This window comes from Carassius auratus, chromosome 12 (assembly GCF_003368295.1).
Source record: "Carassius auratus strain Wakin chromosome 12, ASM336829v1, whole genome shotgun sequence".
Taxonomy (NCBI): domain Eukaryota; kingdom Metazoa; phylum Chordata; class Actinopteri; order Cypriniformes; family Cyprinidae; genus Carassius; species Carassius auratus.
The window spans coordinates 10,035,774-10,051,180 of record NC_039254.1 but is presented as its reverse complement, the minus strand read 5'-3'; the positions used below and the strand labels follow the sequence as shown (position 1 = coordinate 10,051,180).

The 15,407-nt window shown below is 36.9% G+C and overlaps 1 protein-coding gene across 3 annotated transcripts in view; it reads left to right on the top strand.

Annotated features, from left to right (window-relative positions):
- Positions 1 to 15,407, top strand: part of rnls (renalase, FAD-dependent amine oxidase) — a 57,471-nt gene that overhangs the window by 29,679 nt on the left and 12,385 nt on the right. For all 3 annotated transcript variants that reach the window (XM_026276877.1, XM_026276879.1, XM_026276878.1), the window contains exon 5: positions 14,934 to 15,107. In XM_026276877.1, coding sequence (XP_026132662.1) covers positions 14,934 to 15,107 — 174 coding nt within the window. The remainder of the gene's footprint in view (positions 1 to 14,933; positions 15,108 to 15,407) is intronic.

Sequence of the window (15,407 nt, the reverse complement as noted above, 5' to 3'; positions counted from 1 at the left end):
CTCTCTCTCTCTCTCTCTCTCTCTCTCTCTTTCTCTCTGTCTCTATTTAACATAATTTGATTTAGTAAAATCAAATCACAGACGATGAAGCTGCGTCAGTTAGCGGAGTCATGCGCGCTGTGAGGCGGGAGCAGCTGACAAGGATTCTGCTTGGTCTTAAAGCCTTTCCACAAACGTTATGTTCACAAAATAACAATGATTTTCGTAAAACAATGATTCATTATCAATTGATAATTTGTTATTATCATTTTGGTCTTGTGAAAATAATAATATGGGCTGCGAGAAAGTAATGAATAGAAAGAGTAGTGCTGCCGAGTACAGGCATGTTTCAGCCCAGTAACATGACAACACATCGTTCCTCACAGCCAAAAAAACAGACAAGAGTTCAGTTCAGCTGGAGGGGGTTGGGTTTTTTGGGGGTAGTTATGCATGTCTTGTGGGGGTCTCTTTCATATGAACAGTGTCTTATGAGGCTTTCAAACTTGCTCAACAGGTTTATTTAGGACTGTTGTTTTGGTTATAGACTAAAAAATGGTCTGCCCCCACGTAAGATTTTTCTAGTTCTAGTCGTTAATTTGTTATATTCAACTGATCAGAGGTTTATATTAAATTTACATAATCAAGTCTTAATCTATTCCGCGCTCAAGCACATGCATTAAGTTTGCCACAAAGCACCTGCAGAAGTAGCTTAATAATTGTGAAAAATTAGACATTTTAATTATTTAATAATAAACAAATGTTTTCTTGTCGGCTGCAAGATGAAATTCACAGTGCTGGCTATCTCCGACGAGAGAAATGCAACATTCACAGATTACACAATGCTTTCGTTTTCGTTTAAAAAAAATGTCAAGATTTCTCTAGATATATTTTTAATGTATGTGAGACGCCACGATATTATGTTAATTAAAGAATTATAAATTCATTATCAGGAAAAAATTAAAATGATGAGACGGCGCCTCCCTGTCATTAATGCGCATTCATAATTTTTGCACAAACACTTGAATATGAATATTAATTCTTATTTTGCATATGCATTACAACGTAAATTATTTTTACATGCAATTATCCCAAATAAAACCAAACAAGATTTGTAATGAAGATAAAACAAATAAGAATAAACCTTGCACATCTACCATCAAACGTGCAGTGCAAATCTTGCACATATTTTACACACCTGCATTTAAATGCAGCTGTAATTTTTTTTTTTTATTAAATTATATAAAAGCAAATGGGGCTGGGTGATAAATCGATTTTATGGATTAACTTGAATGTGTAATTTATATCAGTTTGTTTGAAGGAAAATCGGTTTTCTTTTTAACATCCACCGACGCTCCACTCAGGGCTCAGCCCTCCCCGCGAGTCTGACAAAGAGACATGCTGCAGAGTATGAGCGGAGCAGAGTGATTCTGACTGGAGCGAAGAGAGGATATTAAGAGTCTGACCGTCGTGGTTTTCAGCTACTGGCTGCTGTAATGTTAATCCAAGAAAATGAAAATGAAAATCACTCACTGCTCTTGACTGAATTACTTTGTAGTTTCAACAGTCAAACCAAAAATTATTCAGACACCAGATATCATTTTTGATATATACGTATAGCAAAACTGTAATAATGTGAGAAATGTTGAAGGTGTCTGAATAAATGTAGGTTTGATTGTATATTTCATTTTTACATTGAAAACTATACAGTGCTATTTTACTTTTAATTATTTGGTTTATGTACCTTGACACCTACAAACTTGAAAAAAAACTTAAACATTGTGTAAATAGCACAAATAAATAAAAATAAAGGAACATACAAATTAAACAATTTCAAACAGGGCCCACTGGTACAACCTTCTTTGGGGCCCCGCTAACCCCAGCTACGGCCCTGCTCACGCTTGTTTCACACATACTCCGTCTGCAGTGCGTATGCAAGTCCGTTTTCTAATACACCACCTAGCTTGATAAACCCCTTCTCAAAGACTTACTGTTTGTCAATTTTATTTGGGTAACACATATATTCTGAATGCCTTCGGCAGAATTCGAATGAGCCATTTTAATCTAGATTTATTTCAAGATCACAGTGAGATTAATCTAGATTAAAAAAATTATCTATGCCCACCACTAATATTTATGTGTGTGTGTGTGTGTGTGTGTGTGTGTGTGTTTCACTTTTATTAATTAACATTGTAAACATGCATTCATATGAATGTTTCTACATGTCTATATATTTATATCTATATATTATATCTATATATGCACAACAAAAGACGATATTTTGTGTGTGTGTGTGTGTGTGTGTGTTTGGACATAAAGTGAAAGTCAGTGGTAACCAGATCTATTTGGTTACCAACATTCTTTAAAATACATTCTTTAATTTTTGTCAGAATAAAGTAGGTCATACAGGTTTGAAATGGCATTTGCATTCTGAGTTAGCATTTTTGAGTAAACTTTCCCTTTAATTCAATAAATCATTTATTTAACGATAAGGGTTTAAGATAACAGAAGTTCTTACTGTCTTTTCTTAACTTATTTTGATGTATATTCGAGTGAAACTGCTTCTCAAACATGAAAAATTCTAGGGCAGGATTTAATTTTGTTTATCGGAAATTGGTTTGGTCTTCGCATCATTGCCATTTGCTATTGCTGTTTGCTGTCTTAAGTGAGTGACAGGTTTACACCATCAGAGAAGAGATGTCATTGCAAATGGGAGAGGAAGTTATTTTGATTAAAGATTACAAGCGAACATGATAAAACGTTAATAATGTGCACAGATCAATCATGCATAATAAACACTGCAGTAATCCATAAGAAAGTGAGATTAGTTCATTTTGATTTCATGGTGACTTTAAATATATAACATTTTTGTCAAAGATGATTTTTTGTTTAATTAATAAACTGATATTTTTCAAGTGAAACTCCAGCTGTAGAGAACAGAACTTGTTTAAGGATGTCAACAATAACATAATTCATACACATTTCTAGCAGAAACATGCTTTTTTGCATGCCCTTTCAGTGTGTCTTTAAACAAACCTCATTCAGGAAACTCTGCATAAAAAGAGGAAGATGTAAGGTGCACAAAGCTAAATTTAGAGTCACACCCAGAAAAGAAGATACCATAGTCAAGCATGTGAGAAACTGAGCCCAAACCTCAGAGTTGCAAGTGTAAAATCCTCTGCTGCCTGAAGAAGCTCACTGTGACTTCAGAGGCTTGAGATAATCTCACCCCTGTTGTGCCAAGAGCGAATGCCATTTTTGGGTAGTGCCATGATCTGTATTTGGATTAGAACAGAAGATGAATGAGCAGTGAATTGCTCTATAAATTAAGAGGAATTTGTGATGCAGAGAAAGAGCTTCTTTTGACAAGGCCGGGTAAGGCTCTGGCTAGTCGTGCTCCTAATAGCAGTTCCCTTGCCAAGCCATCTTAAAACTGAAATGATCTTTTATGAGTAATGGCAGCTCTTGCACATTTGCATGTCAGTTCTCTGCTTCGTCTGTTTCATCATGGACTCCCGATTTAACTTCAGCTATACTGCACAAAAAAGTAGTGTCTGCCCTTATAAAATAGAGCCTGTCCTGTGAGATACTAAAGTGTTATTTTTTTCCGTTTAAATACAGGAAGAGTGTTTGTTTTACACTGATTAGTCATACATTTGAGGAAGCTCATTGTACCACATTCTTTTAATGTTTTTTGTAAAAACTGTTTGTACACTCTTCTCTAAGACCCAACTTAAATTTGTTACTTGCTGACCAATCCTGCCTTAACAACTGTTGTCAACTGCCATTTTGTCAAACAGCCTTATGTTATTTTTAAAGACGGCTCGGATCTGTTATAGATGTTACCTTGATTCCAGCAACCCAGGCTAATTGGAAAAACATGCCAATCACTGTAGTTTATGCACAATTCCCAAAATCTATACATTTAATTCATGGTAGTAAAACAGAAACAGCTTTTATTCCTTTTTTTTTTTTTTACACAAATTATGATTACAGGGCAGCTTATTGATTTAATAAGACCTGAACACACTACCATAGAGCATTATTTTTAAATTAATACATTGAGATTTTTGCATCACATAACCAGCTCCAAATGTAATTGGGCTTTTGATATCGTAAAGTTGCTTGGTGGCTCACCTTGTACATTATTGCACTTGCAATTTGGAGGACTCTGGTATGAGTCTTGTGAAATGGGAGTCATGATAAAATAAATAAATAAAAGCACTGTTTGTTAGGTTAAGGTGGTTATGTTATTTTCAAACCCGATTATAGAGCACTTTTCACGTTTTCGAACTGACGATATACATACACCAAGCAAATTTTCATAAAAGTTGCCATATTTGCATCCATTTGTTTTGATAAAACGGAACACACATTTAGTGCCTCTGCAACATACAAGAAGCAACGTAATATAATTTTGCAGTCATGTCACCACAGGCACGTTTTTCCAATGAGCCTGTTAAGGATTTTAGATGGTTTTAAAAATGTTGTATTACATCCAGAAAGCTGAGTTGTAGCACTCCTGAAGTAATTTACTAATAATTTAGCAAACCAAATTGATTGCGTTGCCACACTAAAGCAGCTTTTATTTGCTCTCTGAATGAGTCTGGAGTTAGAAATGGGACGTATTGATTTCCTATACCACATCACTGAATGTCTACTGCAGCGCCAGACACACTACACACATTTATGATGAAGGCTTTTAGCATCGTCCATTAGTTAAAAACAGACTTTTATGCTGTACCATGGATTTTAGCTTTCCATGTTGGGGCAAAATATTCTGTAAAAGAAACAGGCCACCTTTGACCTACTGCTTAAAATAATCTTTAGTTTGACGTCAACACTGAAGCCTGCAGGTAGCTGCCATAAATGTCTCTGTTTTGTCCCAAATTACACTTGAGCTATCTATGAAACAAACCACTTGGGCATGCTGGCAATCGCATTGTTTATCTAGCAGATATTTCAGCTGACATCAGAGCAGTTTCACCCTCGTTTACCTGGCTACACAAAAGTGTCCATTATTGCCCTGTTTGCAGGGAAACCGAAAAAACTCCCTCCAGCAAAAAAACATTCATAAACATCCCTGAAAACCTGTGCTGCTTTAAAGTGGCCTGCAGCTGTGGAGGCACATCCGTCTCTCTAGCGGCCAGGGCTCAAAGTCCGGATATAAAGAGCTGAGAAGTTTTCATTTATAGCATCGGCCAAAGCCTGCGGTTTATGGATGATCTGTAGTTGGCCAACAGAATTCTCAGTGTTCTGGGCCAGTGCTGTAGGAGAAAACCTGGATATGTGCTATAGTGGAGGCCATTATCTCTAATGTGTGTATAAGCTGCTTTAATACATGGAGAACATTCTCAGGAACATCTTGTTGCAGATAAATTACAGCACACATTTTGCTTTTTTACACATTTAATCACATTTGGCAGACATCTGAAAAGGCTGAGCATGTGTTAAAGACTTTGGCGTGTTCAAAACCAAAAGTGCCATCATTTGAAGTCTGTTTTCTTTTTAGGCTAAGACTTGAAGGGCAAAACCTCATCCACATGATCAGCATTTAAGTAAATCCAGCCTACATGGAGGCTTTTTTATGAGTCACCTTTAATGAAATCACATGGCAAATAAGAGTGGTGATTTATCAGTGTTTGGATACTAAATGTTTTTAGACAACTTGGAGGCATCTGAAATTCTGCTTGCACTCACTTCTTTAATTGCATACATGAGATAAAGTGCTCTCGCATCCAGGTGGTTTGGCAGCTCTAGCTTCACCTTGCCTTGGCACATAGTGTACACATCTCATGGGCTTTATTTTTTCAAGTGACTCGGATATAACCTGGCTCTCGTGAGCAGTTGGAAAAGCAATTCAGGCCTCTTCCCACCCAATGTGCTGTATATCATCCCAGTCACGTGTCATTGGAACAAATGTGTGTTGAAACGTGGTTCATGAGGAGCTATGGTTAATGATGGACCTTTCGCTCCTGTGCAAAGCCCCTTTGAATCTGAATGGTGTCAGTCCCCCTTCACTTCACCCAGACTAATAAATACTTCTTATTGTTGGACACAGTTCACCAACAAGTGCATTAAAGGTTAGCTAAACAACATTTGACTCCCTCTTTTTGTTTGGTTTTATTTTTTTTCTCTCTTCCTTTTTATTTTCGGGAGGCTTTCCAGAACCTCTCAGGCAAATATTAAATCAACCTTTAAAAGGCTGAGAGATCATAAATTGGGAAATGGTTCAGCTCTCTTGTACACTCTGTGAAGCCTTCCAATATGCTGTGCTGCTGTGTGGCGTCCCAGAGGGTAGCAGCAAAGGCCAGCCCTTCCAGGGAACAATGATGAATGCTTGGGAGTTGGTGTGCTTGCAACAATGTTGCCTCAAACAATCAAACAATGCCAATGTGAAAAAAATGACCACCCAAATTCAAAAATAAACTTGTTTTGAATTTCTGTGCATGCTGGATGTGGCATTTCATTCAGTATTTAAGCTTGAATCAACTTGTTATGACATTAATCATATGGCCAAAATGTGTATACAGTCCATGTTGCTGCTTATTCTCAAAGAAAAAACGAAAATTGCCATTTTGTAAATGCTTTTTCTACTGAATCATACTAAATTAAGGTAATATAATGACATTATATTGAACAACGTGATGGTAAGTTAAAAGGATATTTCACTAAAAAAAAACTGATCTTCACATGAACACAAATTAAGATTTTTAGAAAACCTATCTTGGTCTACGAGTCCATATGTCAGTGTATGAGACCTCCAAAGTTGATGCTTCAAAAACCACACAAAGTGAACATGACTGTAATCCAAACAACCCCAGTGGATTGCCTCTTATGTCAACTAAATGAATGTCAATTTATTCATGTTCTCTTAAGCCTGAAATACACTACACAATTTTTGCCCTGATTATCCACAGATTTACGGTCTGGAGAAGCTGACATTAGATGCCAAAAGTCAGAGCCCGTCCACTGATTTAAGTTGACTGATTTAATAGAAAACCAGATATAATTTTTTAGCTTCAGACTATGATTCTATGATAGACTTTCATTGTGGAAGAGCTTAAAGGGAGCATGCTGAGCTTAATTGGAGCAGCAACAATTTTTAACTAATAAATAAAAAACTATTTTGAAGACTTTTGCTAAAACTGCTAAAACTGTTTCTGATCTAACGGTAATTACTTCCCACATGAAGTTCCAGTTTATAATATGCAAAAGTCTAAACCTTAATCTCTTAATTTTGCATTAAAAAGTGAAACTTAAAAATGCACATTTAAAAATTTTACTTAATAATAATAGCCACCAGACAGTATGAACACATGGATACTCATGTCTCAATGGGCAATGATCTGATTGACTTGAAATTACCCAAGGTATATTGTAATGGCTGACACCTCTTCAGAGTAGACCCTCACATTTCACAATAGTTCCATTTGTAATCGCTTCTCCAGCGCTGAACACCAAAGAGACCTAATTTTACTTGACCATGGTACAGTCATACCTCCTAAAAGGGTTTAAATCACATCCCCTGACACCCCAACACTGATTTCTCCAATTAGGCCAATCATTGAAATGAAAAAAACTTGATCTCCATGACCCATTTCTTAAGGGAATATTCATACGTATTCCACAACCCCTGCTGGAACAGTCCCGGCTGACTTTGTGCTTAGAAATGACACATTAGTAGCCAAAATATTGCACTTTGTTTTGTGAGAAAATGCCCTTGTATCGTAATTCATCACCTTCTCCCTTTTACCCCTCATTGATTGCCTGTGAACCAGAGAGGTTGTTGCAAAATAACTCTGGATTTATATTTTCAAGCCAAGCAGCATTTATGATGTGTAACCAGCCCAGCAAATGACATGCAGCCCTGCAAGAAATCACAATCCAGACTGTTTACATGCAAATAGCACTTTTCATCAGCCTCATTGTTATGTTAACTATTGCTAATTATATCCACACAAACTCATTTGAAATGGCACATTTACTTGTTCCAAAATAGAGGCTTCCTGATAGAAGTAGGAATTAAAAAATTATCTGTCTACCTTCTACATAGGCAGCCATATAGGGGAGCATTTTGAAATGGAATTTCATGAGTGACTGATTTGAAACTTTGTAGTAATGTAGAATTTATATTAAATTAATTTGAATGTTAATTGAGCATTAATGATAAACACATTTAATTTTATATTTAGATTTTGGGGTTATGATCATCTTGCACTGTCCTCCATCTTGGATTGATTTTTCTTTACTGAGCATTTTGTGATTACCTTGGGCGCTACTTTAGTATTCTGCAAAAACAATGTATTTTAGAATGCAGGATTATCATGCTGCCTACATTTTGGTGCAGTCCTTGAATTGGTAGCATGCCTTAAACGCTTTATAATGCTTCCTTCATAGAAAGCTCACTAGGTTTTGGAACTGAGCCTATATATGTGCCAATAGAAATGCATTTGAGTATATATTTATAACACGTTTCTGAATATTCTCATCACAGTAAACATTCTGCATTCATTCTGAAAGACGAGGATTGTCATGGCACCGAACATAAGCATTTGGAAGTGGATAAGGTTGAACATCTATTCAAGTTCAGATACTCGTCTCTGGAAACCGCCGCATTACTGTGCATAAGTAATTTGAGATCCGTTTTGTATGTGTGTTTGTGTTTGTGTATGCTTGTGTGTAGATGTAATGCAGATGTGCATAACCTGGGCTTGAGCCAGATTCACTCCCACAGGTTCCCTTGGGTCCTTACTTTTCTAATCACCCCGTAGCTCAGTAATTCTCCACCCCCTTATGTGAACATGCACGTGCTTATGAGAGGAAGCTTTATAAGGAAGCCCCATATCTCATGCTTTAGCAGACTTTTGGTACTGTGCGCACAACTTTCATTTTATTTGCAAGCATTTTGTGAATTACCACCTTTTTGCTATCTTCTTATTCATGTGTAATTAACTGATATGTTAGATGTCTTAACATGTTCCTGACATATGATGCTATTTTTGAGTCTAATTTGGTCAGTGACTTCAGTCACTTTGCAGACACACATTGTAAGACTCACTGTATTGATTAAGAATCGCTCTGTCAACAAGCGAGTTTCGTGAATGTTTCATCCTCTCCCACATCAAAGAACCAGGGGCCACAAGAGCAGGGTTCAACACATGCTCCCGAGCGGCCAACTGGAAAATGTTAACCTTCTCGTCCGAGAGCTGCACGCACACACGCTCACAGATACTAATGTAGTCACTCTCACAGCCAAACACGTGTCAATGACTAGCCTCAGGTTCCTGCCGTAGAGCAGCAGACTGTTTGCTTTTTCAGGTTAGATGAGCAAAACGCTCACATACAGGTGAAAGCTCATTTGCAGGCAACTTATGATGCTTTGGTATTTACTGGGAGTAACTGGAAATCCAGGCTTTTGTCTCTTTAGTGTGCTTTCAAATGTGCTGAACATATGTGAGAGAAAAAAAATCGCATTCTGGGGGGCAAAATACACATTCTTTGGTGGGTTTCCCCTGGTAAAAGTCACATTGCAGGGGCTAAATATCACGTTAGTGAGGACGCTTTAACCCACGGACATAAAAAAACATCCCGCGTCAACAATGTAGAAGTAGACGGACTTGGCAACACTGCCTCAGAAGGGAGTTCAGCAGCAACCCTTAGCTGCCCGTCGGTGCGCCTGCCTATAAATTGGCCTAATTTGCAGCACAATCAGATTAATGTAGATTCATTAAAAAATGTCAAAAATTGGCTGATCAATGGGCCGGCCAATCAATCGGTCAACCTCTACTGTAAATGCAGCTTAAATTAGTTTTTTTTTTTCATATCGGTAGGATTTGACTTGCTCCTGATAGCTGTAGTATGAAAAGGGCAGTTTCAGAATCACATCTGTCAGTAAATAGGCTTCAGTTGCCAAACACTGACTTCGTGAACGTAGCTTGTTTGAGGTTGATCCTGCACATACAGCATAGTTGTCAGAATCCCCTATGCTTTGCCCTGCTTGCACAGATTGCAGATTTATAACCTCCAGACAGATGTAAAGCAGACTCTAAAGTGGTGACAAGTGTCTAAAGCGGAAGAGGACATCAGGTGCCTGTTTGTATATGGCCCTGCAAGTGAATGTTCTTTCGTGTAAGGTATGTCTCGCGTTGAGGCTATGCAGGCCTCACTTACAGAGCACTGTAAAGAGTTTTTTTTCTCTTCAGGATATTGAAAGCTTGACTGTTTGGGTATATTCATGCTCATGTGGATTTGTTAGTCTTTCGACCGGAGGATGTGTCAGGGAAGGAGGCTAAAGATCACAGATGCATGTAATGACATTAAATCCCTCTGGTCTAAACTAAGAGGAAATTTTTACTAAAGTACTCACTAGTGCTCTCATTGCACATTAGTGCCATTACTTATCATTAAGCAAGCAAACCATCGGAGTGAGCGGACAAAGGATATTCATCTTGTATAAAGAAGTAGAAAATGTAAAACTGCACAGTTCAGTCAATAATTTATTACTTAAGTAAAAAACCATACCTTGTCTCTCCATAAGCTGGGGACAACTGGGAGGGGAAAAGGGGGTAAATATTCCACCAGGTGAACATCATTTGTACAGGTAGATGTATAATTCAGCATGTAATTTTAATTTTAGCTAAAACAAACTCTTGCCTTCTTTATAGGAACAATTTCAAAGAATGTAGCTTGATTAAAGGAAAGCCACACACTAATAGAAATCTAGGAATTATTAAATCACCTTGCTTGAATTGCACTGCTCAGAAGCATTTCAAATGTAGTTCTTTCCCCCTATTCTTTTTCATAATGAGTGTAAAAATCAGTCATTGTCCTGAATGTCTTTTAAATATATTTAAAACAAATAAACTAAAACTGAAACTCTAAACAAAAGTTGTTTTAAATGCTACAAGTGAATCTTGCATTACAGGATTATGATGTACAGTATGAAAAATATTCCTGTTTTCAGTTTTTCAAGAGTAACTAAAGAGAGTTAGAGAACAGCAAAGGTAATCGAAATTGAAAAATAGCAGTAAGCATTAACAATTTTTTAATTGACATTGCCCGTATGAGTGACCTTCAGTCATTAAACGAGAAAGGGATCATACAAGACATAAAGAAATACTGAGATGTATACCCTAGTGGAAAAATATACTAAAATGCATTTAAAATGTATATATTTTGTGCTAAGTATACTACATATACATTAACATTTATGTGCTTAATAAGAACACCCTGCAATTATACTTTTGGTATATTGAACTGGTGTTCTTGAAGTCTTCTAATTATTTTGTGCTTAATATACTTTAATTGTGTGGAGGTAGATCTCCAACTAAGGATACACTTAAAATCCACATGAAATAAAAAGTGAATTTATGGGCCTTTTTCACATTTACGGGTTTCTCAGCGGAGGAAGTCATCATAGTTGGGTTAACATGAAGAGCAGTGAATGGGAGAGTACCACAAATATACTTTTTGCATTCCCATTTGCTCAAATAGCAAAAGAAAAATTCCACAAGAGTGTTTTCATGACTTACAATAAAACAAAAAAAAATTTGAGAGACTGATAACAGCAGTCAGAAGAGAGAACGATGTAAAATTTACCATCCCTCCCATAGACACTGCTTTAGAAACACCCTCACATTAGCGTTAACCTATTTTTGTAATTTGATGCAAAGGTAATTTAACACAAAAAATATTGTTATACATGTACAGAAATAAAAAAATACAAATATGAAAAACTTTTGAGGATTTATGATGTTGATAACCGTTAAACGCATCATCACAGTCTTGTGAAATGGGTCCATTTACTTTACTAGCCCACACTTCTCACCTTGATGTGAACAATTAATCTGTGCAAGTTAGTCCGCTGAAAAAAAAAAAAAAAAAAAAAATATATATATATATATATATATATATATATATATATATATATATATATATATATATATATATATAAATATATATAAATATGAACATTTGCTTCCACTCTGGAATGTCATTCCTTCTCCGATGATGTCAGTCATATTTACTAATATTTAGATCACCTCTCAAAAGAATAAAACAAAGGTATGTGAACAAAATGCTTTTGGGAAAAAAAGTTTTTGCCATTTGCAATCCATATTAAGCACCAGCGGTAATATTTCAATCATTAAACAGTGCAACAAAATGTTGTAAAACAGTGCCTTAATATATTTAAAACTAATATGAAAAAATAAAATTCAGTAATCACTATATTATTCATGCATAGTAGATGCTTGCCTGTACAAAATATACATCAATAAGGTGTTTTATGAATTTCACCTTTTAATTAATATCTGCATTTTACTACATTACTACTAAATGCAAACTGAGTAAAAATAACTGGCGGTCAGTGGAGCAAAGCATCCTTTTGCCCTCCAGGTGGGTGTTCCTATGCGTGTTTGACATCACATGAAAACTATCAATAGTGCAAAAATAAAACCTGCGACCTTTGAGTTACAAGTTAGGCCACAGCTGCCCACAATAGTATCAAATTAATGTATTTTAAATGCATTATGGCATAGTTTTTTAAAACTTTTAATTGTTATAGGTATGTTGATATAATTTGTAATCAAAAAAATTAAATACTGTCTATAAAATACTATGATTTTCTCCTGAGACGAAAGCAGTTTGTTGATTCTTTGATCTTTCTCTCAGTTCAGCTGGTTTGTAAGATCTAAACATGTTATTGAGCTGAAATCTAGAAGACCCACAGTACAAACCTGTCAGAGGTAATTATGCTGCCAACCTTAGCAGGCAGGAAGAGGGTGGGGGTAATGTAGGGCAGTATCCACTTTACACCATGACTCAGAGCTTTACCTACCATGCAGCAGCCAGAAAATACATAGCCTGTACTTTTATTTTTTAAAAGCACCGCTCTGAAAACATCTCAATAGTTGTGGCTAAGCTGAAGTCATTGAGACCCCTAAATAGGTGGTCTCGTTTTACTTGAAGTCATAGCTTTTTTAAAAAGGATGATTCATTAATGTGCATCTGCACTCATTGTCCAGCCCTAGTGAAAGTGATTTCTGACAACTTAAATGGGTTAATGCGGTAAAAAGTGTTCTCGTATTTGTATTCGATAACCCTTCCCGCGTCAAGATCTTTTATGCCGATTAACAATGGTATGTTCTGTAACCAGATTCCATTACCATGAGGGAAAAAAAAGAAAGCCTCTTTATGGATTCAGCTGACAGGGTTTGCATTATCCCTGGGCTTTTCACGCTCAGATGCCGCAGCAGATTGTCTCTGTACCAAGGGGCACATTTACAAGCTCCTTATCTCCCCCAGATGTTCTGCAATGACTTAGTGATAAAAGGGACATGTCCAGGGACAGTCATGTGACCATTTCACCTCTATTGTCGTATTCTAACAGCATCAGTTGGTTGCTTCCTTATTGAACAAAGAGTTGGGAGAGGGTTTTTTGGGACAACAAAATTACAGCCGTGGTTGACGATGTTATGGGCATTTGTATGGCGTCACTGTCATTCACAGAGCCACACAACCATAAAGCAAGCCATTCATACAGTTGTTTTTTTTGTTTGTTTGTTTTTGTAAATACGTGCTAGACAATGTTGTTGGACCATTGCACTTGTGCCTCACGTTATTTACATCTCCCACATGGCGTGCTAAAGCTTCAAAAAAAGAAAATTAGTTCAAATGAGTTCAACTTTTACGTATTTTCCCCCCATATAAATCAGTATATTAAAAAAATATATACCGCACTGTTTGCTTATATTAATTTGAATAACTTTTAATGAAATTAGTTTCTAGAATTTTTTTTATTTTTGCTGTTACTACATTAATGCCAAAAGCTAGACAATTAAGTCATTTTAAAAAAGCAGAAAAGTAATTCGTTTTTTTTTATTTTTTATTATTATTTATAAAAAAAAATCTTTTTTTTCTTTAAAGCACTAAATTGCTTATGGAACCGCTAGGGCACTGTAATTGAAAAACGTATCAAATCCAGAATCGTTAAGTTATTCCAAACTCTGCTAAAGGGTTATTTTTTTTATTTTTATTTTTTTTACAAGCCATTCAATATGTCCCACCTAAACTTCCCATTTCATTAGGTATTGCATTAAAACCGGAAAGAAAACTGCCCTTGCCAAATGATTTCATAGGGTCTTTAAACCGTATACAGATTTACTGGGGCCACGGAGGGGGGCCGAGCTTATTGACACTGACACTGCCCTTTGGAACTGAATCACACATGTGTGAAGGGAAAATGATGAGTTAGCATTCTGTTCCTCACTTTTCACCAAACATCTGCTTGTTGCTTCAGGGGGGGAAGATACTGCTCAGATAGACTAATGTTGATCAGGTCTCTCTGTCGGTTGTCCGTGAAAATGCTTTCTTCCTTACTGGAAACAGAGGTGTCTTTGAGTAGAAATATGCATTTGATTCCACTAGGGCTGACCTTTGACCTGCACTACACTCAGTACCTGTGGGCCCTAAATAGCTAAAGCAGGCCTTAGTGTGACTGCTTGTTTCCAATAAATAACAGATGTTCCAGACAGGAAACAAGTACAGCACTTTTCTAAAAAAAAAAGAAAAAAAAAAAGAAAAAAGAGCCCCACGTGCTGAAGCGAGTCCATCCACCGCATTCTCATTAAGTGTCACTCACTGTCCATTTTAACCTCTGCACGACTAGTCTCATCTTCAGAAGGGACTTGTTGGTTGTGTTTTATAGCCCTACGCATTAACCACACATCTATCTCCGTACTCTTGTCACACTAGCGCAGGTGTATTATCAGACTTGGTGCTATAGGAGCTCTGTGAGTTGACGGCACAGTGTTTCTCTCATTTGATCTGTGTGCTGTGAATGATATGGGCCTGCTCTTCACAGGCAGCAGTGCTGGCGGCTGTCTGAAGTGAATAGAGAGATGAACTAACCAAGGCCCAGAGGCTTCATCTTGTGCTTCTGTGTCTCCATGCAGTGATAGGGGAGAATCAGAGGAGGATGCTGGAGGCTGTCAGCTACTCTTCTCGCTACGCACTTGGACTCTTCTACAAAGCCGACACACGAATCGACGTCCCCTGGGCAGCCAAGTACGTCTCCAATAATCCCTGTGTTCGCTTCATCGCCATAGATGATAAAAAGCGCAATTTAGGTCAGTGCCTTCATATTTTCCTCCTCTCATCTCCAACTCCCGCTCTGACATATTTTGTTCTGTTTCTCTGCGTTTTCTGTTTCTTTCCCTGTGTTTCATGTATCAGGATCTTTTTTTTTTTTTTCACACTGCACACAAATCGGATTTGGTTTTAATTGCAATGTTTTTCAAATCCAAACTGGTTTCGATAGATTTACACATGGTCATGGTCATAATCAGTTTCAGACACTGACAGAAATGACAGTTTCTTTTTTTTCTTTTTTTGGTTGACGGCCCTGAAGACATTTCTAATACCCTTCC